Below are 25,586 nucleotides of genomic sequence, written 5' to 3' on the forward strand. Positions count from 1 at the left end.
CGAGGGGAAGGGGGCGGGGCGGCGCGGCGCGAGAGACCATTGGCGCTCGCTGACAGTTCCCTCTCTTAAAGCGGCCGCGCCGCCGGGCGGCTTACCGAGGTGGGGGACGGGCCCCACAGTATAACGGCCCCTTTGAAGAGGCGCGGGACCGACGCTATAAAAGGCGGCGGCGCGGCGGGCGCGGTGACAGCGGGGGTGCGGCGCGGCCGGGGCGGCTCCGCGGCCGATATGGAGTTCAACGTGAAGAAACTGGCGTCGGACGCCGGGGTTTTCTTCTCCCGCGCCATGCAGGTGAGGGGGACCGGGGCGTCGTGGCAACGGCGGGGTGGGGGGAGCGGGAGGACCCGCGGGTGCAGGCCCAGACAGGGCCGGGGAGGTTTGGCCGGGCAGATTTGGCCGGGCCTGGGGGCGAGAGGGGGAGATCGGGGCTGGGTGGGCCTGTCTGGCTGAGCCGCAGCCCCCGGAGCATCACTCGCAGAGGCACCACCCCGGGAGGGTCCCAAGGGAACAGCCCCGGGGATGATGCTCAGCAGGGACGGGAGTGCGGGCGGACGCTGTACCTGAGGGTGGTTGTTCTTAGAGAAGCCGATCTCGCACACAGCTGCCGTTGTCCGTGCCCACACCCATCGGGAAAGGTTGGCAGAGCTCTGGAACAGGATGTCCAGGGAGGGCGTGGAGTCTCCCTTTCTGGACACATCCCAAATCCACCTGGTTCCTGTGTCACCTGCTCCAGGTGACGCTGCCTTGGGGTTGGACTGGAGGATCTCCAGAGTTCTCTTCCAACCCAAACCATCTGTGGTTCTGTGCGATGCTCCCTGTCGCTGGGGGGTGTGGTGGGGGTGTCCTTGGAGCTGCTCTGCTCTTCAGCCCCTCTGGAGGAGCAGGAGACCCCCAAGCCCTGGCAAACACTGTGCTGTTCAAGGGATGTGATGGAGCTGCTGAGATGGAGCAAGTCGGGTCTCTGTGGGCTGCTGTGGCAGCAGGATCATCCCAGGGAATGGCTGGAGCTGTGTCAGGGGAGGTTTAGGCTGGATATCAGGAAAAGAGTCGTCGGGCACTGACCAGGCTCCCCAGGGCAGTGGTCATGGCCCCAAGGCTGCCAGAACTCAAGGAGGGTTTGGACACTGCTCTCAGGGACAGGGTGGGATTGTTGGGTGGGGTGGGGTGCCCCATGCAGGACCAGGAGTTGGACTGGATGGTTCTTGTGGATCCCTTCCAATTCATGATATTCTGTGATTCACAAACTTGAGATCAGGAGCTGCTTGTGGACAAAGTGACCCCCCTGGAGCTGTGAAGAGATTTGGGTACCCCTGAGCAGCAGGTGGTGAGATGGGGCTGCTGAGTGTACCCACCTCTTGGGCGTAATAATGGAAAACTGCTCTTTAGCTGGGCAGGTTGGGATCCTGCCTGGAAAGTGAAGTCCAGCTGGTGGCTCTGGGACTGGGCTTCTTGTTCCACCTCTTGTGTGGGGGCTGGTAAACAAAGAGAGCAGAGCTACCTCGTTCCAGACCTTCTGTGCACTGGAGTAATTCCGGCTCTATTGGGAACTGGTCTCCTGTAAGCAGATATCACCTCCTGTCACTGTGCCAGCAAGTCATATGCCATGAAAAAGGGAGATATTAACTACAGGTGCAAAACAAGGAGCAGATGGGAGGCTTAAAGATGCCGTTCTCATGCAAATGACCTTGGTAGCAGAAGAAAGGCTGTGAAGAAATCTCCTATTTAGAAGCCTTATTGTAAGTCTCTGATAAGTGTTTTTTAGCTCCAAGGCGTAGGAAGGAGACAGGCCTGAGAACAGTGTCTGCACACAGTGATTCCAGAGCAAGGAGGCGTTTATAAATCGTGGCTTCTGCCTCTACACCTACTCCACTGGCTCGTACATGAATATTCATGTGCCTAATTACAGTAGTAATTTCTTGAAACCAAAGGAGCGCTGCTGCTTGTGGACAGCGTGCAGGTGTTGGTGTAAGGAGGGGAGGCTGGAAGGAAAGAGAGCACTGAGGCTGAAAAAACCCACTTTGTGAAGTGTCATTGCTGGGGGAATTCAGCCTGTTCATGTCCCCACAGAGTCCTGGGGTGGGTGAGCTCTGCCCTGTCTCCCCCCAGAGCCACAAGTCACAGCTGAGGTCTGTGGGCAGCAAGGTCTGGGTTTGTAGCACTCCTCAGCACTGCAGATCTTCTAGGAGAGGAGCAAGACCTATCTAGAAAGAGCTGCTTTCTGTAGCGCTGGAGATGCTTTCTCCAGCTCCAGGCATTTAACAAAGTCATGTTTTACTGGAACTGCAGCGACTGGGAGATAAATGGACTGGCCATTATGTGCTGTACCACTCAGACAGCATTAGCTCCTGCTGTCTGCCTGAGCTGTCTGACCAGCACACAAGAGCTTCACTCCAACTGGAGTTAGGGCCCAGTGAGGGGGAAATGAGGCAGAGCATGGTCAGCACAACACCCCTGGGGTAGCTCAGGGCAGGAGAAGTCCTGGCTTGAAACCTGTCAAATGCAATCCAGTGTAGGTGGCTGGGTGAAGGATTTTGGACTAGGCTTGACCTACCTCAACAAAAAAACCTCAAAACCCCACTGCTGCCTTTACATGGCTCTTCAGAGCTCAGGCATCAGTTAGCAGTACTCTTCAGAAAAGCAAAGCAGACTGTTCAAGCTGGGGTTGGAAGCTCTGCTACCCTGGGAGTGGGGAACAAGGTTCTAGGCTTGGGCAGCTGCAAGGATATAGAGCTTTTGTAGGATTCAGCATCTCACCTGAGGATGTACTGTGCTGACACTTGAACTACCAGTTGCAGCCATCGAATCCTCAGAGGGGATGCAGCTCCTGCAGGCAGACTTCAGACAGGTCACTCTTCATCTTCACTGAAGAAAGGCCTTTATCTTTGATCAGCTGCATCTTCCAGTTATCAGGGAGTGGGTCTGATCCCAAATCTCAGCAGAGGAACCTCTGTGGCAACACACTGGATGTCTCTCTTCTAGACAGGCTGTAAGCCAGGCTCTCTCAAGGAGGTCTGGAAATAATTGTAGGTGTCTGTCTTTTGTCAGTTCTGCTGTAAATGGCTCTGGGTGAAAGTGTGAGTACAGCTCGTGGGTGCTTATCCCACTGCTAATGTCATTACTGTAGCAACTAGAGGTTGACTTTACCCTGAAGCCCCTGCAGATTGACAGACTCCCCCATCTCCCTGAACTCTGGTGGTAAAATAGACAATTTCACAAATAGATAAAATAGACCCTCTGCTTACTGACGTTACACCTTAAAAGTTCAAGATCTTGGTAGAGGACACAGCCAGGACAGCTGACCCAAACTGACCAAAGGGGTATTCCAGACCATATGGCATCTGCTCAGCAGTAAAACCTAAGAGAAATTAGAAAGGGGAACATTCATTATGTACAACATTTCTCTTCTGGGAAGTGGCCAGACATCACCTGCTGATGGGAAGTAGAGAATTAAATCTTTTGGTTTCCTTTGCTTCCACACACAACTTTTGCTTCGTTAATCTACCTTTATCTTGACCTATGAAGTTTGCCATCTTATTTTCAACCCCCCTGTTCTGCTGAGGGGGGAATTGATAGAGCAGCTTGGTGGTCACCTGATGTCCAGCCAAGGTCAACCCACCACCACAGTGTTGGGTTTTTTCCTCTCCTAAATGCTTTGCTCATGAGTTAACCAAGCTGTCCTGGTAATGACTTCCTTCTGTCCTCTAGCACAGTTTCCCTTGGCTCCCAGCCTGGCTTTCCTGACTCCTGGTGGCCAAATACTCTGTATCTAGTCCAGGGTTGTTGAAATTCAGGTAGTTTTTAGATGCTGAGTTTTGTGGCTTCTTTCCTACTGCAGCCCTGTACCAAGTGGGAGGTGGATTTGCCTCAGTTGATTCTCTTGTGCCTCTGATCACTGGAAGAGCAAATGTTACTGTGTTACTGTAGCCTGGGCATTTTCAGCTATTTGGAGGCTTCAGAAAACCCAGCAGCCAAAATCTGTTGGCAGGTACAAGAGACTATTCTTGATGCAAGACTCCTGGCCCTGGTTTGATCTTCCTAATTTAAGGTGGAAAGTTCTAAGTAATGTCCAGTTGGGAAAAATGGGTACCCTGCAAGTGGTAAAAGGGCCACCAGATCCTCTGCAAGGGGGCTGCAGCCACCCTGTCAGAGCTCACAGTGCACAGGCCTGGGCCAGATGGACAAGGAGGGATGGAAGAGGCACTTATCAGCTGGTGCAGCATCGCCCAGAACAGCTGTGGTGGTGGCATAACACAGTGGGAGCACCGGGATTTTATTTCCCTCGCTTTTAAGTGGAGAAAGGTGCTAATGCTTTCAGCAAAGGAAACCACACATGCTATTTCAAAGCCTAATCCTGGTGGCCTTAGATCAGAGGGCTGTAGGCCCAGCCTGTTTGATACTGTGCCTGTAAGTGCAAGGGGACTCCTCCAGCTCAGCACTTGTGACTGACCCTCCTGACATCCCAGACATGTGTCTACCAGCTCTCTTGGGTGAAGGGGATTTTCCCCAGGCTGTGAATGCCCAAGGCAGCTGCCCTAACTGCAGTCCAGCACTGCCTTGCTCTTTTGGGCCTGTAGCCCAAGTGCTGCTCTCCTGCTGGGTCACCCTCTTTGCCCACATGGGCCCTGATAATGCATCTCGTGTTCCTGCTGGCCAGCCAACCTTCCAGAGGAAACCCAACCTTTGGCTGAATTATTGATGTCCTGGAATGCAGCTCGACTCTCTCCTCTTCCTGGAGAGGGAGAGTGGCACTGACAAAAGGCAGCCCTGCATTATTAATCCCCCCTCAGCTCCCAGTGCTCCGCTGGGTCAGTGCAGGGACGTTTCCTGAGCTTCTCAGCTCTGTGACCTGGCACATGATCCCAGGATGCAGATCCTGGGCAGGAGCTGTTGACCCAATCATCGTGTTGTAGAAGACAAATGGGAGTAGTTCTGCCACAGCAGGGTGGAGGAGCTGAAGGTTCTCCTCAGCACTGCAATTGCCTGTGCTCTGCTGGCCCTGCCTGTCTCCCAGTGGATCTGCACCAAGTAAATCAACGTGATAAAACCAAATAACACTCCCATTTGTGGCAGTCTGCTGCAAAACACAGCAATGCCTCTAGTGCAGGAGCAGCAAGATATAATATCCTCTAAATCTGACTTTTACGGTCAGGAGCCACAAGTGTATGATCAGCTCATCTGTTCTGCACCTCTTGGCCTCAAATCTTGAACACAAATCTTGTGTCTGTGCAATGAAATTTCTGTGTTATGAAAACAAATTCTTAGGAATAGAAATCCCTGCTGTTTTACCCTGCTTTTCGCTGGGCAGCCAGGAAAGAGGGGACAAGCAGCTGAGACCAGTTGTCAGCTAAAAGCTCAGATTTCCACTTGCCCCACACAAGAACCAGCTCCTAGGATAGGTCAGTGGCACTTACCTGCAATCTCCTGCGTTGGCTGTGCTTCCAGGAGAAGTTTCATCTGCTCTCCAGCAAGGTGCTCCTGCAGGAGGTGGTCCTGGTCTCCCCTGCACCTGGTGGCACATTCCCACTGGTGCTGTGAAGTCGGGTGGGTTCTCTGATCGATCTAAAAAGTCACATTAGAGGTCAAGTCTAGCTGGATCAGCGACTCCCCATGCACAGGGGAGGAGGGGGATGTATGCTGGAGGGAGAGCAGACACTGCAGCAACCTGCAGTGAGGTACCAACTGCCCAGGGCTGTGCCTGGGCTGGCCCTCAGCACATCGGGCAGGGGTCAGGGAGACACTGAGGGAATTAAGTGTAAGTGGAGTCACAGCCTTCCATGCCCTTGTACCGGCTTCCTGATGTTCATGCCCCGCTTCCCAACACTGAAAGAAAGCCTGAATAAGAGCTTGTTTTCTGGCCTGACCCTTTAGAGCCAGAGGCTGTGACTGAGATTCCTGCCCATCCTCCCGTTCTGGCAGAGCCCCCAGGCTTGCAGTGGTGCTGCCCTCAGCCTTCTTGCAAGGCAAACAGCTTCAGAGCCTGACCTGAGATAAGAATTGAGTTCTGAGTCCTGGCTGAGTGCTGTGCTGTGACCCCTGTGCTGGGTGAAGGGGTGGGTTACACAAAACATCCTCAGAGGACAGTGATGCCAAAGATACTGCTTGTGAATAAAGCAAAGGAGCCCAGAGCTGGTTCAGGACACTGGCAGTGGCACTGTGGAGGTGCTGGAGGGCTTCAGCAGTGATCTGACACTGCAGCAATGCTGTAAGAAGCTGACTAATTTCAGCTGATAAGAAACTGGGTTTAGGCTTGACAGCTCCAGGGCAGATGCTGGTGCAGGATGAGCCTAAACTGCAGGAACAAGAGATGGACTTGAAAGTGAGATGAGGTGTTTGGGAAAGGGGGGCGAGAGAGACTGTTTTGCATCAAAGAGTCTTGGCTTGTTTAAGAAAGCTCTCAAACAGATGACTCAAGAATTGGTGCCAAATACCTGGGAAGTCCCAGTTTGCTGCATGGCAGTGACTCAGCCCAGCCTGGCAGAGTCTGAAAACAGCCCTGGGCTCCCAGCGGGGACAGGGGGAGGCAGCGACAGCCGCTCACGCATCGTGTGTGTCCCCCAAACACAACGACAGACAGGAGTACAAAACAATACAAACACCCTCTCACCTTGAATATGCTTTTACCTGTGCCCAGGGGTCATGGCAAGACCCAGTTAAAATGACATGCCAGTAACTGGGGGCTACTGGTGCAGAGAGAGCAATGAAGCCATCCCTGGTCATGCAGGGAGTGCGGGGGGGAGTGTGACTGTCCTTGCAGCTCGAGATCTGTCACCACCCACATCTGGCAGAGCACTTCCCTGGCTGGAGCTTGAATTGTGCCCAAACAGGTCACTGTGTAAACATACCTGCAGGGCTTGTGTATCTCAGACATCTGGTGACAGGCAGGGCTGGTAACAGGACTCCCCAAGGCTGTTTGCCCCTGCTCCAGCCTGCTCCTGATCTCACTTGGTTCCCAGCTTTGTGCTGGATGGGAAAGGAACAGAGCTGGCCAGAAAGCCTTTCAGCAGGGGCAGCAGACACCAGATCCATGAAAAGGACGTCTTGGCCCATCCATTCTGAGCTCTGAGAGAGGGGGGCAGAGAAGAGGTACAAGTGGCACATCGGACAGTTGTATTTTCTAAGAGTTGAGCCGGGCTTTAATCTCTTGGCATCTGACTGCACCAGTATTGCACATCACCACGTCCTGGTAACTCAGCAGTGGCTCCAGAGAACAGCAACAAGGTCAAAGGACAACTGGAGCCTCTGTAGGGTCCCCAAGTGGCACAGCTGACTGAAGGGTCTTTTAGTATGATCCAACATGATGCTGGTTCCATCAAAAGCAGAAAATTGTGCTTAAAAATACACTGAAGCTGGACAGGTTCACTGAGAGGAACAAGTGGGAAATGGGGATGGGATGAGAGGCAATGGGCCTTTGTCTCAGGAATCCCCCAAGGAAGCAATTGTGGGTGTCCAGGCCATCTGACACTGCACCTCCAGACTGACAAACCTTGTCAGATGCCACTGCACAGGATGAAAACACTGGAGACTTGCACAGCCTGCTTCCCCCTGCTGCTAATTTTAAACTGAAATGGAATTGCAGAGGGAGGGAATGTCCATTACCAGTGTGAATCTGAGTGCTGGGAGAAGTCGAACACATATTTCAATACCTTGCTTCAGTGTGTGTCATAGAGGAAGAGTAACTTGCTGGTTTTTCCTAAATCCTGAGTTTGAGCCTCCTCACTTGTGAGGTGGTAGTGGCATTCCTGACCCCCTTGGGTTCACAGGACAGAGGTGGTTGGTGGGAGGTGAAGGGATATCACACCTTCCCCCATATGAAGGATGTCTGTTGCTCTCCTGCATGAAGTACTGGAAGCCATGTGCATATTTAAATAGATCCCTCACAACTACAGTATTTTTGTACCAGACTTATTAGAAGTTACTTATTCTGGAACACCTCTCAAACCCGGACTCTATTTTTAGCTCAATGCTTGTTCTAATTTTGGGCAAAAATTTGCCCTCTTCACCTGGAAGGTGCCTGGGAGCAAAGAATGACACCGTGAAGGCTTTTCAGCTCTACTCTAAGATAAATACACAAGACAGAAGCAGCTTTGCTGTCCCTTACTAGCTCTGTAGCACACTGTAAATCTGCTTTAGAAGGACAGACCTAATGATTACCTTCTTCCTGCAGTTTACTGAAGAAAAGCTGGGCCAGGCTGAGAAGACTGAACTCGATGCCCACTTTGAAAACCTCCTGGCCAGGGCAGACTGCACAAAGAACTGGACAGAGAAGATCCTGCGTCAGACTGAGGTCCTGCTACAGCCAAACCCCAGTAAGTCCAGCTTCTCCCAAGGCTTGAAGGACAAATATCACTTGCAGCTCAGTGCTAAAAGACCTGCCCTCTGGCAGAGAGCCTTGTTGCGTTGGGTTTGTGGGGGTTGGAAGAAGAAACGTGTCTTTGCAGGGCCTGTCTTTCCTTCTCTGTGCCCCTGAGAGGTGACTGGCTGTGACCACAGCCTGGCAGTGCTCCTGAGGAACAGGGAAGGGTCATCAGTGCATCCCTGAGGACTGCATGGGCTGGGATTCCCTGAATGCCACTCCAGGGATCGCTCTTTCAGCCTCCATGGTGTCTTGTTCCAGGTGCCAGAGTAGAAGAATTCCTGTACGAGAAGCTCGACCGGAAGGTGCCTTCCCGGGTCACCAATGGGGAGCTGCTGGCACAGTACATGACAGAAGCAGCCAATGACTTTGGGCCAGGGACACCTTATGGTAAGTCAGCCTGGCTAATTAAGAAGCCCTAGGAATTCATCCCTTCCCAGGAGAGTATCCCTAACACTGCTTTGGGTTAAGACATATGCAGCACACCATGTAGGGAATCAAGTCTTACTTGCTCCCTAACTTCCAAGCTCCCTGCTCCAGGGGAAAAGGGGCAGGAGTCTCCCCATTCCCAAGGCAGTCCTCAAGTCTGGCAGAGCTAGAGAAGAAATAAAGACACACAGATCCACGGGAGCTCATGGAACTGCTTACAGGACATAGAGATTGTTCTGTGCTGTTTCTGTGGCTTTCCAAACCAGCCTGAACAAGGAATTGCTGTCAATAGCTTTAGATTTATCCAGTTTGAGCACAGTTTTAGTCCAAGCTGGTGTCTGCACAGAGTTTCCCTAGACTCTGAGCAGGAGAGCCATCCTCTCACTGCATCCTGCAAGTGGAGGGTGGAAATCTTTCTCCAGCAGAAAAGAGAACAGGAAAACCTGGAAGTTTGGTGCTTAGCTACAAGCCTCAACAGGCCCCTTCCTGACCACATAGAGCATATTTCTGTTCTTAAATCCTAGTAGTTGTCTCTTCCTGGGGGAATTTTGGGCTTCTTTAAGCAGCAGACCTGCACAGAAACACAGCCTTCCCTTCCAGCTGTCCTTGCCTCTGCCACGAGCTTTGTTCCTGCTCTCCAGATCAATAGTTGTTCAATATTGAATCCTGTTACAGGCAGAGCAGCTGTAACTGCATCCATAGCCCACACTGCCTAATCAACTCATGTTTTCTGCTCTGGTGCTTTTTAATTTGCTGCTCTGTTCCTGTGCCTCTGTTTTATGAGGCAAAGAAGGATCGTTCTGTGCAAGCAGGTAGAGCAGTAAAAGGACATAAGTGCCTCAGCAGATGGATAAGATCAAAGCTGCCCTGGGAGCAGTGAGAAGAGGCCTCAGGCCAAGAGCAGACCATGGTCAGGGCTGGAGCTGGTGTGGGATGGGCACGGTGACCTCACCCAGGCAGGGACACAGGAACCTCGTGGCTCTGGGGGAGTTGGCTGAAGCCAACACAATGTTCATGGGCTTCTCCTGGAGCTGAAGGTTCCTGTTATTGCAGGAAAGACCTTGATAAAAGTTGGAGAGACCCAGAGGCGCTTGGGTGCAGCGGAACGGGAATTCATCCACTCTGCCTCCATCAACTTCCTGACCCCACTGCGCAACTTCCTGGAAGGGGACTGGAGAACCATCTCTGTGAGTGTGGAAGCAGGGAAGGGGGAGGTTGTCACGTCACTGGAGTTGAGGAGGGCAGGGGGAGAAGGAAACAGTGCTGGAAGAACCCATTTTCTTTCCCTGTGAGAATGGATGACTCCACACCTACCCCCTGAAAGAGTGCAAGGATGGGAGAATAGCAATCCTAGCTCTGCTCAGGATTCCCTCTCCAGGAGGGAAGGATTGCCAGCTGATTGTGCATGAGGTAACTCTTTTCCCAGCTCCTGCAGCTGGTGGGCACCACCCACCCAGAGGCTGCCCTGTTTCCAGAAGGTTATCCTGTATCCCTGGCAGCCAGGCCCAAAACTCTTCCTCAAGGAGATAAACGTAGCAACTGCTTCTTTCTCCCTGGCATTTTTTGACAGAGAAATAGATTCCATTCCTAGATGATACCATGTCCCCTTCCCTCCCCAACCCTTCTCCTGGGCAATCTGCTCTTACCCAAGTTCTGTCCCTTCCAGAAAGAGCGGAGGATCCTGCAGAACCGCCGCCTGGACCTGGACGCCTGCAAGGCCAGGTTGAAGAAGGCCAAAGCTGCCGAGGCAAAAGCAGCGGTAACTCTTCCCCTCCTTCCCCTCTCTGTCCCTTCTGGCCCCAGGGCTTGGCTCACATGGTCAAAAATCAGGTTGCCCTACTATGTCCTGCCTCTGGCAGGCAAGGGTGGGGGAATTCCTTGTCTGGTGTGCAAGGGAACTGGGAGCAGGAGCCACATACCTGTTCCTGAGATCTCCTCCCTGGGGAGAGTTGCTGAAACAAACAGTTCTGAGCTTCCAGGGTCTGGAAACTTGTACTTGTCCCAGGCTCCTGCCTTCTGACTGATCAGTTGCTGGATGATTTGTCCTACTGGCTGCTTTTTCTGAGGACTTGCTGACTTTCCCTGGGGATCTCAAAGAAAGCAAGAGAGAGCTGAGCTGGGAGGTGCATGAGGGAAAAGCATGTTGGGGCTCTGCAGCAGTCCCAGGCTGTCAGACCAGCTAAGATTCTGCCAACTCAGTCTTCCCCAGGCAGGAATGCTGCAGGAGCCTGTAAGGGTCAGACTGGCCACCAAGGTCCTTCCTTGAGCCTCTCTGCTCACTCAGTTCACGGTGTTCTCTAGAGCCTTCTGACTTTGGGGGAGTCACCACACTGGGCACTGCTGGGGTCCCTGGATGAAGCAGATTGTCATCCTGTAGTGCTCTGGTTGTTGGCACTTGCCAAGTTCTGCTTCTTGCTTGGGGCCACGAGCTCAACTAGCAAATGTGTGCAGTCAGAATGGGCAGCAACCCTTGTCAGTAAGTCTCTGGGATGCACTGGGATACCAGCCTAGGAGCCCTGCTATGAGCCTCTGTTCTAGCCATCTGCTCAGCTGGGCCTCTGGCCTTGCAGCTCCCTGGATAACCAGTTCCCACATGTTTTCCCTTTCCTCCAGCTCTAACTACATCCCTGCCAGATGGGGAAGCTGTGCTAAGCTCAGGAGCCTCCACCAGCAGGTCTGACAGTGCTCAGGCCTACCCAGGAAAGCTGTGAACAAAAGTAGGAGCTGCCCTTTTAAAAAGCCTCCTCTAATCAGTCAGGTCCCCCAGATCCTCTGAAGGTAAATTCAGAGATCCCAATTCCCCTTCTGGAGGGGACAGTGCCCCAGTCTCAAGGAACTGGTGGCCATTGATTTGTCTTTAAACTCAAATCAGAGCAGGAATTCAGATACCTCCTGTGTTTCCTCCCTTTCCACCCTCATTACCTTGCTTCCTACAGGAAGCAATCCCAAGGCCTCTCACCTGCACACACACCCTGGGTGAGGGACTTCCCTGTAGCTGGAAAAGAAAGACTTGGTTTCCCACTGGAATTGCTGGGGTGCCCCATGCAGGTGCAGAGCCAGTCCAGGCTTTCCAGGGTGTTCTCCCCAAGCCAAGTTTGACCCACTCTGTGCTTTGAAACACAGATCACACAACAGCAGAGCAAACTCAGCTGCTTCTGTGGGGACCCATCTTTCCCCCAACTTAGCTTAAAGATGAGGTCTCAGGGTTCTGGGTGCCTCCCTGACTGCCAGAGGACAAGGTGGAAGCTCCCAGCCCTGGGGAGAACTGCTGCCCTTGCTCTAGGGACCTTAACTCATCACTAGACCACAGCATCCCCTGTAACATGCCTGGAGCCCTGTATCACACCTCCCCATCCAAGCTGAAGTATCCCCAATGTCCCAGCTCACCCCTCTCTTGCTGCTCTTCCCCTCTGTGGTGCAAAGTGGTGTTCACACAGCTTCTGTCTCATGATGACACTCCCAGTGCTGCTGCCCAGACCTGGGAGCTGCTGTTGGAGCACCTGGGCTTGTGCATTTCCCACCGACTTTGTGCTTTGTCCTTCCTGTTGATGCTGTTTTGTTTACTAACCTTTTTGTTTTGTTCCTTTGTAATTTGCTCAGTGTGAGGGAGATGTGAGTATTGACTGTGCTAACAGTGCTGTGGTTTTTTTTTTCCTTCAACACCTCTCATTGTCTCTTTTGCATTTTTAAAAGAAAATTCATATCTCCTTTGTCCCATTGGGACTGGCCCTGCAGCATGTTCTGAGCGTGGTCAGGGCTGTGGCTGCCTGGGAAGGTGCTCCAGAAGGATCCCAGCTGCCTGCAGCCCCTCTGGAGCATCCCTTGAGTCCATCCACGCTCCTGCAAGCAGTGCTCAACAGAGGCAGGGGCTCCCCTAAAGACCCCCTTGGGCTCCTCCAACTCCAGGCAGGAGGAGCTGGGATTGGGTGGCCAATCCCAGAAGGGCAGCCCAGAGACAATGACAGGCAGGATGATCTGGTTGTGGTGCTGTTCTATCCTCCAGGCTCTTACAAGGGTGGAAGGGGGGAGGGAGGTGGGTCCCTTTTGACCACTGCTTGCAAATACAACTTCTCCGTGCACAGAAGTACAAGAGAAGCTTGCCTCCTTCATCCCATGTGCTATGACTAGTTTTGGGACTCCCTGGAGACCAGGGAATGGGAGGAGAGGTTTCTTCAGTTGCTCCTAATCTTTTAAAACCAAAAAGCATAAGCAGCTATATCTGTGACACATCCCTTCTCCCCACAGGGAGGAGTCCAGCCCAGTTGCTGTGCTAGCCTCAAATCTCACTGGTGCATTTTTCTCCCCATATTCAAGTTTGACTTGTAATAGGAATTGCTCCTCCTTATTCCTTCCTCCAGCCATCCCCAAAACTCCTAAATGGCATATAAAAAAAAAAAAAAAAATCTCTTCTTGTTGGGCCTGCCTGACTGCTCTTGCACACACTGGTCACTCGTTCCTGCAGGCTGCTCAGGGCCCAGCAAACTGGGTCAGTGTGTATAAGTAGATCTGGGTGACTGCAGGGAGATTAACCTGGGAGAGGAAACGTGGGATCTGAGAGGATTAACAGCATAGCTGGGATCCAGGAGGACTGTGCCAGCCATGCACAGCAGCCACTGTGCAGCAAGGGCTGACCAGGAAGATGCCCTGAGTATTCCCAACAAAAGGCAGCTTGGTAGATTCTCTCTTCAGGTGATGCTACAGCCAAAGGCCATCCTAGGAGGAGCCCCAGTCCTATCTTAGCTCAATAGACCATGTTATGTGGTAGTTAGTGAGCCCACACCTGTGTGGGGATGGGTGAATCCATTGCATTCTCAATGAGGAAAACCTCCAGAGGGCTTAAAGTCTTCCTGCCCCAGGGCAGAGGTTTAGCTATGGAGAAGGTGGCTTGGAGGTTTTTGTGAACTCTGGGATGAAAACTCACTCACTGCCTTTGGCTAGAACTGGTTTGGCTGAGCCTGCAGGCTGCTGTGTGAGCTGTAAGTACAGGGACAGTTTCTAACAGCAGAAGTAGCTGCTGTTCAGGTACCAGGTGTGACTGTGTGAGCCAGTCCACCTCCTCCTGCTCAAGCCTGGCTTCCACACACCACTGCTCAGACGTCAGGAGAACTCCCTCCTGCCACCTCAAGAGCCTGAGCTAAGCTCCCAGCACAGACAGGACAAAAGCTTTTAGTCTCCTGTTCCATCCATCGCCCACTGACTCCTGTTGCCTCCTCTGGTGCCTTGTACATGACACTCTATTCCCCCCCAGGCTGTGCCTGACTTTCAGGAAACCAGACCTCGTAATTACGTGCTCTCCGCCAGCGCCTCAGCGGTAAGATTTGCCTCCTGCCTCCTCCTGGGTGTTGCCTCTCCGACCTCTTCCTGCCCCTCTCTCTACCTGACTTCAACTTAGACCTAGTGCTCTGCTGTTTTCAACATTTTAATGTGACGTGGGCCGCCCCAGGTTCCTCTGACTCAACCTCAAGGATTCAGGTCACCCCTGCGGGGGTGCGAGATCAGGGTCTGGCCCTTGGTGCTGCCTCGTTTGCTTCCCAAACCAGCCTCTCTGCCAGTCCACTTCCACATGTCTAGTGGGAATCTGCTGACTGGTTTTTATTGCTAGGGGAGCAATTGAAAAGAAGAATTGGCCCAAGGTTGGCCTTTCTGGGTGGTTCCAGCTGCACACTGGCAGTGTCACACACCCGGTCTGTGCTGTGGTGTCAGAGGCTTTGTAGCTGGCCAAGAGAACCAAAGGTGGAGGAATCTCTGCCACCAGAGTCAGTAACACTTCAGGCTGACAGTGCAGGCTTGTCTATTCTGCAAATAGAGGTAATTTTTTCCCCCCTTCCATCCTGGGGCCTGTCTGTTGGCAGCTGTTACACGGCCAGATGTGCCGGGGGTGGGTGAACAGCCCGTGGCATCTCTGCTCTGCTGCACTGAGTGGTTGTGGCCAAGCAATTGGCTGCCCCTGCTGTGTGTTCATGGCTCCCCGTTGCACAATGTCACATTTCTCGTTAAAATGTTGAAAACTGCTCATCTTGCTTCCTAACTAGCATTCAGAACAACACTGATGCCTGGTAATAGAATAATCTGGGTGTGGGATCTGTAGATACAAAAAAGGGCAGCCCAGCCTTCTCGAAAACAAAAACCATCGTGGAAACTAAGCTGGATTTGGTTAATGGAAAACCCATCCCATTTGGAGAAAAAGATGTGTCTGAGCTGATAGCATCAGTGTTAGTTCCTAGGGGGATCTGTCCTGACCTTCTTGGAGAGTGATGCTGGGATCAGAACTAGCTTTGCACAACACCCAGAAAACAATTTCCATCGGTAACAGGCTCAGGGGTGAGAGCCCTGAGGAAGAAGCTGATAGTGGTGATACTGTAGAAACTGTTCAATTCTCTCCTTTCCTAGTGCAGCAGCTCACAGCCAGCCTGTGGCTCTGGCTTCTCCCTTGGGAAGGTCTGTTCCAAGGGCAGTGTGATAATGGACTGCAATTAAGCTCAAGAAGAGTCAGAGGAGGGAGACTGGGCTTTCCCTGCCTCTGGATAGACCAGGGGATCCTGGCCATTCCCCAAGGCTAAAGCAGACCTGAAGACAAGCATTTGTACAAATGTGCACTGGCATCTTGTGCAGTGCCCAGATGCTCAGCTGGACATTCCAGCCCTCACCAAACTACAACTGGATCTGCTTTTGCTGTATTGCAAAGCTGTTCTGGGGAGCAGGTGCCAAGTACAGTAACACAGCAGGAAAAATTGATTGTGAGAGGTTTTTAGCTGGCAAGTGTCAGCCCTGGGATGTCTCTGCCTAGTTCAGTGCTCCCTCATCAGAGGCACTGGGCAGTTAGAGCAGGGCTCCAGGAAAGCAGCCAGTGCTGACCTTGAGCACTGGATTATGTTGGGTGGTTGCACAGCAGGGCCTCCGACCAGGAGTGCCCGTGAGAAACGTGCTGGCCTGGCCAGTGACAGGCCTTGTGGCTTATAAGACTATTCCAGAGGCTGCAGTTGGTGGGTGAAGGGCCCCCTGAAGCCCTGCACTGGCAGGGGTGACCTGAATAACAGTTTGCATCTCTAATTAGCAAAACACTGGCTGAGCCCAGGCTGCTCCCCTTGCAGGCAGAGCTGCTTTGCAGCGAGCTCTCTAATCCCAGCATTCATCCCAAGGGGTCAGGCACTGCAGCAAGGTAGGAGCTCTTCATCCTGTTGCTCTGCTTCTCTTCCAGGCCAGAGTCCTTGTGTTATTCAGTCTTAGTGTGCTCTGCCAGTGCAGAGCAGTGGCTGCTGCTCCCCTGCCTCTGGAGCTCAGCTCCTTTCTGGAGGGAGGGATTGTTTGTGCCCCAGGGAACAGCTTGGTACTACAGGGGACCAAACAGCTCTCAGCTCTCCCCTGGACCACACACCCTCAGCAGGGCTCTGATTTGGATTCTAAATTCCTGTTGTTGGTTTCTAGAGAGGTGGATAACACAGTGCTTTTATTTTTTTTTCCCCCTTCCATAACAGGAGGGCTCAGATGAAATTAGATCCAAGAGAAAAGCACCTCCCTTGTTTTGTATAAGTTGGAGGCTGAGGAGTCATTTCTCCTCTCTCCCACACTGACCTTTTGTTTTTGTGTAAGAAGGTGTAAGTGGGCTGTGTAAACCCAAATATCCCTTTCTCTCAGACCTGCTGTGCTCTGTATTCCTAGGAATGATTCCAAGAAAAACAGATTGAGTACCTTAGAGAGGGTTCCTCTGGCCTGAGCTGGGGGGGAGGAAGACAAGTGCAGATCATGGCCTTTTCTGCTCCCTGAGCTGTCCAAAATGTAGCCACACAGTGCCTTAGCCCAGGGATAGATCCCAGCAAAGCTGGGCTGCCCCAGAACACTGCAGGGTCAGAGCTGGAGGTGGCACAGCAAGGGCAACAGAAGAGGAATCTGGCTACAAATTCAGTGGGTGCTGCACTGATTAAATGGACCTGACATGGCTTAAATGCTGTCCACAGCATCTGAACAGGAATACTTGGGACCAGAGTGAAGGCTTTTCCTTGCTCCTGCAATAAACCTTGCTCCTAAGACATGGGGATGTGCTGGCAGAAGCCTTGTGCCAGAGCAGCAGTTCAGGATCTGCTTCTCAGCTTCCTACAAGATATTCCCACTGCCTCCTTCCAGAGTAGAAGCACATGGCTGAAATCACCCAGGCCTTACTTGAACCAGTTCCTGATTTGCACTAACAAAACATTCCCCTAAAGGTCAAACACCCACCTGAGCACCCAGAGCACTGAGCAGGGACAGCCCACAACCCCAAGGGACCACCACAATAGCTGTGCTCAAATAAGAAGAGTTGCCAGCCAGGCCACATACCTTGGAGCAGAAGCTGAGCTGCAGTTCTGGAGCAGGAGCCAGAGCAGGCAGCAATCCCAGCAGCCTGACAGGACGTCTTCCTGCTTCAGGGCTTCACCAGGGCAGGCAGGTCCTGCAGGTGCTCCTTATATTGGCTGCTGAAATTGTCTCAGCACCTGAGGACTGGTGAGCAAACCTCAGCGAGGCTCAGCTGGGACAGCCTGGGTGCAAACAGGGCCTGTTCTCCCTCTGACACCATGTCCAGCACAGGTGCCCCCACTGCAAATTCAGCCCTGCTCTGGTGACCTTCCCTGGCCTGCAGAGGTGACACCAGGGGTGAAGCTGAGCTCCACAGAGGCTGTTCCCCTGGCCCCACTGCTGTGGGGTGTTGCTTGCTGGCTCCCAGTCAATCCAGGGTGAGTTCAGGTTGCCAGGACTGAGGCAATAGTTGTCTGCTGAGGAAAGGCCAAGCCGAGGACCTCTGGGAAGGATCAATGTGTTTTTCTCCCTCCTCTCTCCCTTTCCCATTGCTGTGTGTGACTTCTGTTGTCCATTGTTTCATGTCCTGGGGCCAGATCCCACGAGCAGCTGCCCTGAGTGTGCCCCGTGGGTGAGGGGAGTAGGAAGGAGTTGTGGGATGTTGTGCCTGGCTCAGAGGCAGCATCCAGCCCTTGTTTCCTCCTTGCTGTACTAAACAGACCTGTTGGCAGTGCAGACTGCCTCGATTATCCCATTTATCTGAGCGCTCTGGACCTGTGGGTGAGGAACACCAGGCTCTGTCTGGCCAGAGCTTATGGCAGCTCCCAGGCCCTACCCATGGGCTCGAGCACCTCACGTGCCTCTCCACAATCCAAAAAGAAGGGGTGTCCTTCAACACCAACCTCTGCAGCTTCAGTAAAGTGACCCTTGCTCTGCAGAGGACTCTGCTATAAATCCTTGTTTTCTGGAGCCCATGGAATGCAGTGACTGTACCAGCCCTGGCTCTGGTGGCGTGGATTTGCTCTCCTGTTGTGAAACTGAGCTCGAGGGTGCAGGAATGAGGGGAAGGGGCACGGATGTGGCAGCTGCTGCTGGGTGAAGGGCTAGCTTGTCCCTGGAGTTGGCCTGCTGTGTCCACGGAGCATCCTTGCCCGCTGGTGTTAATGCCAAGTGCCTCTCGACGTCTCCAACACTGACCTCCTTTCCTGTTGCTCTGTGGCCCCTGCAGCTTTGGAGCGACGAGGTGGAAAAAGTAAGTACCCAGCTGGAACTGTGCTCAAACTTTCTGGGTGTGCTGGGGGTGTTTGGGGGCCAGGGGTGCTGTGGAACCCTTCCTGCTCACGGGCAGGATCAGGGGATGTTGCTGTGGTCAGCCCCAGTCCTGATCCTGCTGTTCAGTGTGGCTGGGTCCACTTGGGAAGAGCCTTACCCAGGGCCCCTTGGCTGTCCCTGGTGTGAGAGACTTCCCAGGTTTGTGTGCAGCAAAAGGCAGCTCAGAGCCCTGCCCTGTGTGGCAGGAGCAGAGATGATGCACCAGGTAGGGCTCAGCTCTGCTGCTGTGGCCAAGGTCCTGCCTGCTCCCCCCTTTCTCCACGTGCCTCTGGGAGCCCCTGGTCTGATCAGCAGCTCCAAGCAGAGCTGAACCAAGGACAGAGTTTCCCTGTGCACAGCCCCAGCTGCTGGAGGGCACAGCTCTGTCAGGAGGGCAGGCTGGGAGGGTTGGAGCCTGTTTGGAGTTGGGTGAACTGCACTTACCCTTCTGAGCGGGTCCATAGAGCCAAAGTTCCAGGTCTTGGGCTCTGCGAGGGGAGTGGGACTTGTCCATGAAGATGGATGGAGGGCTGCTGGTGGACTGAGACCAGGGTGAGCTCTGTGTGGAGCTCCAGCATGGAACAGAGCTTCCAGAGACACTTCTGGGATCCTGTTGGCTTTCACTCCTCAAACAGCCCCAGCAGACATTGGCCTGAAGCCTGAAGTGGCAGTGGCAGAATGGCACATTCCTGCTTGCTGTGCATGAGAGCAGCTGTTCCTGCCTTGCTCCAAAGGCATTGGCAGACTGGACTGGCTGTTCCTGAACCAGCTCCTTCTGTTCTTTAAACCCTTCAGTCCCTCAAACAAACAAGCTGACTGCAGTCAGCTATAACCATGCAAGGATCTGCTCCTCTATCCTCTCTATCCTGCTTGGATAGACCAAAGTATGTCAGCAAACATCAAAGTTCTCCCTGTCTTGGAGATGCACAAGACTGGAAGGACCTCCCAGGGCAGCATCCAGTGCTGGCTTTATAGGAAACTACATCCTGCAGCTGCTCAGAGCTGGCAGGGAGAGGCAAATCCCAGGCAGTGCCAATGGAGCTGGGTCTGCCTGGCACAGGTTCTGAATAGCTTGAATACTGAAGTCTCAGCCCACTGGGGCAAGAATTTCTTGGTGCTTTGGAGGCATTGCACTGGTGTATCCTGTTGCATTCCCCCTTCTCCTTTAAATAATCCCTTCATACAGAGGGTGGAAGAAAATAGATCAGTTGTAGCTTAAAATAGACAAATCTGATTAAAAGACAGTCAAAGCATTTCTTTGTTGCAGCCTGGCTCTGCACTGGTACTGGTAGCACTGGTACCAGATGAGAGCTGTGCTGGCCCCAACAGCCCCTCCAGCTTGTCCTGCTGGGAATACTGGGTTTCCTCTGGGGTCACCAGCCATGTGGCCTCTGCTCTGAGACTGTCAGCCTGGCTGGATCAGCCCTCTGGGCTCAATTCCAGACATGTCACTCCTGTGCCAGAATGATCAGGGCATTTCCAGAGTAGCAAAAGGAACCACTGCAGCAAGGCAGGCAGCTCTCCCAGGGCTGCACACTCCTGGAGGAGGGGAAAGGGTTCTCCTTCCAGTGAGCTGGAGCTGAGTGGGGATCACTCCTCTGTGACCCATCACAGCACATCCCAAGAAGAAACTGGTGCCTGGTGTTAAGGAGTGAACTGTGCTAGACAGAACACGTGGGCCTGTTTGTCACCATCCAGCAGCAGGAGAGGGGGAGCTGTACTAGAGCACTTGGCTGCTCCAGCACTTCTGGAGCTCTTCCTGCCAGGATCCACCCAGGTGTTCTGGTACTGCAGAACTGCCCCAGTGTAAATGCACTGTTTGCTGGTGGGGGAGAGATGTTCTGTCTGGCTGGTCAAAAGGGTCTCTAGTGTCAGTCTGTCTCTGAATTCCCAATTACTGCTGTGGAGCTGCCTTCTGTTCACTGGTGTTCAGTTCTTTTAGCTCTAAAGCAGTAAGTAGCTCCAAAGGAGAGTCTTGAGTAGAAGTTGGACTTGGATGTTCATCTCCATTGCAGAGAGACTTAATTAGCAGCAGCAATCAGGTAAATGCTGCCTGGCCTCAGCCTTTGTTCCATGGTGATAAAAAGGAAACCATTGTACTTCCAGGGAGAAGCTTAGGGAGGCTGTCACATTCCTGTGCCTGCAGACACAGAAAGAGGGGGATAAAAAGACTGGTGCTGGCATGGGACTGGCTTTCCACATACCTCGGGATTAACAAAGCCTCTCCATCTTCATGTTCCAGTCTTGTGGGAGCAGGAGTTTCCTAGCTGGATGCATCAGTCTTGAGCTGCCATTCCATGACCTGCAGCGATCCGGTGTAGGATCAAGCAGGAATCAAGTTGAAATACAGGCTGAGGCCTCTGGGATCCCAACCCAGGGTGTCTTGTGCCTAACGCTCAGTGGATGCCAAAAGAGGGGGTGGTGGAGGGCTGGGGAGGGTTGCAGAGGCAGGACAGGGGTCTTGCCTTGTGCTGCCTGAACCCCCCACCCTGTTTGCAGGCGGAGCACGAGCTGAGGCTCACCCAGACCGAGTTCGACCGCCAGGCAGAGGTGACCCGTCTGCTGCTGGAGGGGATCAGCAGCACACACGTGAGTCTTCCTGGGCACCTGGGGGGTCACAGGGAATACAGAGACTCTTGGCTCCTTCCTAGAGGAGTGCCAAGAGGATGGTGGAGCCCTGCACTGGGAATAGAGGTAGAAGATGTGGTAAATTTGGATGCTACAGCAACATCCTCCTAGGACTTGGAATGTTCAAACTAAAACCACACTGAAGTGTGCACAGGCAGTGCCACTGTGGGTTCTGCAGTTCTGCAGCCCTCAAAATGCTTCCAGGCCAGGAAAACCTTGTTCTCTGACTGGAGCTTTGGGGTGGCCACACAGGCATGCACAAGTCTGCTTCTCTGAGGGGTAGTAGTGGCTGCAGCAGGAGAGTTTCTGTGCCTGGCAACCAAACACAGTCAAGCTGATGGTCCTTTTCCCTCCAGGTGAATCACCTTCGCTGTCTCCACGAGTTTGTGGAGTCTCAGACCAACTATTATGCTCAGTGCTACCAATTCATGCTGGACCTGCAGAAGCAACTGGGCGGGTAAGACAAGACATTGCTTTTACTTCTCTGAGGGTTATTGATCTCATTACCCCAGCTCAGCCCTCTTTCCCCTCCCACATCATAACCTGGGGTAGAATTTTAAAGCCCCCTCCCAGCTCTGACAGAGTTTACAGAGTGGTGACCAGTCCTGGTGGTGTGTTTGGAGCAGGCTTTGCCATGGGATTCATCTGGGGTTTATACATTCCTCTCAAAGCACGAAGGCCATGGGGGTTTGAACATTCTTCCTCTAAATTAGTTAAATCACATGGGAGTCAAATTCCTGTTGCCAGGCAATGAGCCTGAGCGTGCTCAGCTGCAGCAGTAACGGATTCCAAATTCCATGTTCCATATTCAGTGCCACTGGCTGCACATCCCTTGGGGTGGGCTGGGATGTTCTCTCTGGTACTGTCACACCAGCACAGGGGCTTGACCCAGGAGGGGCTGTTGCCTCTCTGTGATCACTCACTGCTCCTGTTCCATTCTTTTCCATGCTGCAGCTCCAAAGGAGAACTGTAAGTACCACATTGGCCAGGATGAGTTTTGAGGGCTCTCTCTCCCCTCAGCCACTCTGGGGTCTCTGAGAACTTGCCTCAAAGGCCAGTAAGGGCCAGAGCTGCACTCCCTCTAGATAAATGAGCCTGAGCTCCATTACTGTTCTCTCTGGAGAGCTCACAAAGCCTGGGAGCCTCCAGCTGGGCATCCAGTTTAACAGCAGCAATGTCCATCCCTTTCCTGAAGAACGAGCAGGCAGAACAGGTAACAGAGACCATGTGAGAGCAGGGCAAGGTCAGTGCAATGGACTCAGTCAAACCCCTGCCCAGCCCAGTGCCACACTTCAGTCTGGTCCTCTGCAAGTTTGGTGCCAGTCCTGAAACAGGGCACTGGAGTCAAAATAAGCGGACAAATATCACGCGTTGCACAGTCTCAGCACCTGAGAGCTGAGTGTGTCCCCACATGAAGGGCAGTGTGGATCTGTTACAGCTGTAGGCTGAGACTCTCAAGCATCATCTCTGCAGTGTAACTGCTGAAAGCAAGAGCTCTGTGTGGTTCCCCAGCCTGGAGCTTCACTGAACTCTGCTCTCTTCTCCCCTGTGAAGATTTTCAGGCACGTTCGTGGGCAACGCAGACTCCACGTCTCCCGCAGCTGCTCCCTCCCCGCCGGCTGTCGCTGCTGCCACGCTCCCTGCTGTGCCTACCATTCCAGTTGTGCCCACAATTGGTGGGGTGCCCAACACGGTGGCAGAGGGTGTGCTGAACCCCAACGAAGTGAAGCCTCCTACCAGTGGGACGCGGAAGGCCAGAGTCCTCTACGATTACGAAGCCGCCGACAGCACCGAGCTGGCCCTCCTTGCAGATGAGGTTGGTGGCTTTCCCATGTGTTGGATTTGGCTGTTACTGCCCACCAGTCTGTTGTGTGCTCAGCAGGCCTTTGGTTACTTCCCCTGCCCCTAAAAACCTGCTTCATGGCACTAATAGAATCTTTACCTGGACACAGGTACCCGCTGAGTTGCAGTGAGTTGTGTTCATGGCCATTTGATATTTAACATCACCCCAATAACTCCTTGATTCCTGTTGGAGTCCAACTGGACCCAAAATAAAATACCCCAATACTCAATATCTTCACTGTGACCCTCTAATACAGCTGCCTAATCCAGAGCCATGGGATAAGCTGCTGGCTGGAGGCTTGCTCTAATCATGCTGAGAAAAAAAGGAAATTCAGCAAGTTGCAAACTCTTCTGTATTTAGAAGAGATGACACAGCAACATGTAAAAATGCCTTAAGTCACTCTGGAGAATGAAAAGGCAACAGGGACATCACTGGGCAGCTCTCCTTAGATTTTGTGTTAAAGCTGCAGATAGCTCCAGGGAAAGGGCACAGATGCCTGTTAAATGAATTTCAGGAATTACTGTTCTTTCAGTCCCACTCTGACTGAACTTCCTGGCTCTGTCTGCAGAGTAAGGTCCTGTCTAATGCTGTCTTCTCTCCCCAGATGATCACTGTGTACAGCCTGCCAGGCATGGATCCAGACTGGCTCATAGGGGAAAGAGGGAACCAGAAAGGGAAAGTTCCTGTCACTTACTTGGAACTGTTGAGTTAAATGTTTCCAAGAAGAATGTACAAGCAGAATACACCCCTCATCTCCTGGCACTTCTAATGCGGATTTCTTCATCCGAGACCATTGCTCTCTTCAGGGTTGACACTCCATTGCTAATACGGGAATTGTGGGAAAGAAGTGGTAAAACCGTTATGGTGAGGTTTTGGGAAAGGGCTGATGGCACCTGAGACTGAATTTGTTACCTACCAGTGCAGCCTGCTTTGAGGTCAGTCTTGATGGCACAAGATTCCTCGACTGTTTTCCCTTCCCTGCCCTAGTCTTGTCCCTCACAGTGGCTTTCCCAGGGCGAGCTGTGTCCCTCAGCAGCTGCTCACAGAGTCCCAGTTACACTTCCCTGTGTCTGCTGTGGGTTAGTGCCTGTCTGCCCCTCCCCTCCTCTCTCTAGTCCAATAGTAGACTTGCCCAAGTCCAACCACTGAGCACTCCAGTAGGGAAGTGTCCCACACCCCCCCTCTGACATGTCCCAGCACATCAGGCAAGGAAGCTGCAGTTAAGCTTTAGGAGCCTGTTAAACCCATCCACCTGTGGGAGACCAGCAAGGCAGGGCTGGCCTAGAGCCACACTCTGTCCTGGGGCCTGGTGGCTCCTCCCTACACGTGTCCTCTGAAGCTGGAAGATTTCTTTGTGGAGACCAACCTGGTACCATAGGGCCCAACCCCAAACCTCAGTGCAAGGGACCATCATCTCGCTTGCGTTTCCTCCGAGAAGTTGCTCTTGGACTGCAAAGTTTACAAGCCTTTTTACAGCTTTGCTGCCCCTGTTACTGTCCAGGCTTTTCTTTCAGTGCGTCTGTCCAGGCATGTTTTAGCCTGACTTTATTTTCACCCTGAATCACTGATTTAATGAATGTTTCCCCTCCCATATCAGCAGTGAACAGACTTGGTGCACCTAGTGCAGAAAGGGACAGTCCCACCTGCTGTCACCTCCAGCAAGGAGCTGCTCTTGGCCACACACACACCCCACAGCCCAGGCTGTCCTGGAGGGACGTGCTGGTTTAGCTCAGGTGTGGTGTGCCTGCTCATCCTGCAATTAACTTTTAGCTAGAGCTCACCCAAAGGACTTCCACTGCTGTGTCACTGGTTTTCCACTCAAGCTGGATGGAAAAGAAACTCACCTGCACCGAGCTCTCTGTTCACCACCTTCCCCTGGGTATGTCAGAACTAACTTTGCTTGTTTATTGATCTTTTGCACTTTCCCCAATGGTATCGTGACCACTCTAATGTAACAGGGCACTGAGCACCTGTGTTTGTGGGGCTCATGGGTTTCAGCACTTATTTGCCAATAAACAAACTGCCTGACCTCCTGCCTCAGCATCCTCTGTGGGCTCAGGGCTGTCCCTGCTCTCCAGCAAAAAGGGGGACAGGCAGGGAGGCAAAGGGAGCAGCTCAAGGGAGAGCAGTGCCCTCCTGCTATCCCAGCCTTGGAAGTTGGGGGTAAAAGCAAAACAAAGCTGCCAATTCTTCCCATCCCACCCAAAACTCCCAACATGCCATAGGGTTGGAAATGTCTTGCTGTTCCTCTCCCAGATGACACATCTCAGTTGTACTACAGCTTCAGGGGCTCTGAGAAACAACAGCTCCTCCTTCACCTGAAGCAAAAATAGAGCACAGGATGACTTCAGCTGCTGAGAGACCAAAGTGCTATTCTAGATCTAACAGACTTTTGTTGTTGTTATGGAAACTAGATCTGCTGCTGATCTAAAATCCTAAAGCCTTGTCCCTCACACCCAGCCTGGAAAGAACTCCTGGGAGAAGAGGCTGTTGAAAGGCTCTGTAGTGCAGCAACAGTGCTTGCCTGTTCTACTTAAATGAAAGGGAACAGGGAAATCAAATGTGTTCCTGTTTTAGTTGGTTTTCCAATTGCCAGAATTACCACTCCCATAATCTGTTAGAGATCTAACCCCTATCTATTTCCCTCCCACTTTCCAGCATGTGTGCCTTTCCCTCAGGCCAGTTTCCCTGTTATTCCTCTCCTTGGTACATTAAAGAGGAAGAACAGTTTGAGCAAAAACAGCAGCAGCT

The 25,586-nt window shown here is 52.6% G+C and overlaps 1 protein-coding gene across 7 annotated transcripts; it reads left to right on the forward strand.

Moving 5' to 3' along the window:
- Positions 1 to 163: 163 nt before the first annotated feature.
- On the forward strand, positions 164 to 24,868 carry SH3GLB2 (SH3 domain containing GRB2 like, endophilin B2). 7 transcript variants are annotated; one of them, XM_032707971.1, is made up of 13 exons: positions 164 to 291; positions 8,165 to 8,306; positions 8,615 to 8,743; positions 9,836 to 9,969; positions 10,449 to 10,541; positions 12,383 to 12,394; positions 14,031 to 14,093; positions 18,282 to 18,305; positions 20,864 to 20,953; positions 21,349 to 21,449; positions 21,947 to 21,961; positions 22,547 to 22,808; positions 23,440 to 24,868. In XM_032707971.1, exons 1-13 carry the CDS (start codon positions 229 to 231, stop codon positions 23,545 to 23,547), a joined length of 1,236 nt encoding a protein of 411 aa, XP_032563862.1. In that variant the 5' UTR covers positions 164 to 228; the 3' UTR covers positions 23,548 to 24,868. The 7 variants fall into 7 exon arrangements, with proteins under 7 accessions (XP_032563862.1, XP_032563864.1, XP_032563866.1 ...); XM_032707973.1 differs by lacking the exon at positions 21,947 to 21,961; XM_032707975.1 differs by lacking the exon at positions 14,031 to 14,093.
- Positions 24,869 to 25,586: the final 718 nt, after the last annotated feature.

This window comes from Chiroxiphia lanceolata, chromosome 21, assembly GCF_009829145.1.
Source record: "Chiroxiphia lanceolata isolate bChiLan1 chromosome 21, bChiLan1.pri, whole genome shotgun sequence".
Taxonomy (NCBI): Eukaryota; Metazoa; Chordata; class Aves; order Passeriformes; family Pipridae; genus Chiroxiphia; species Chiroxiphia lanceolata.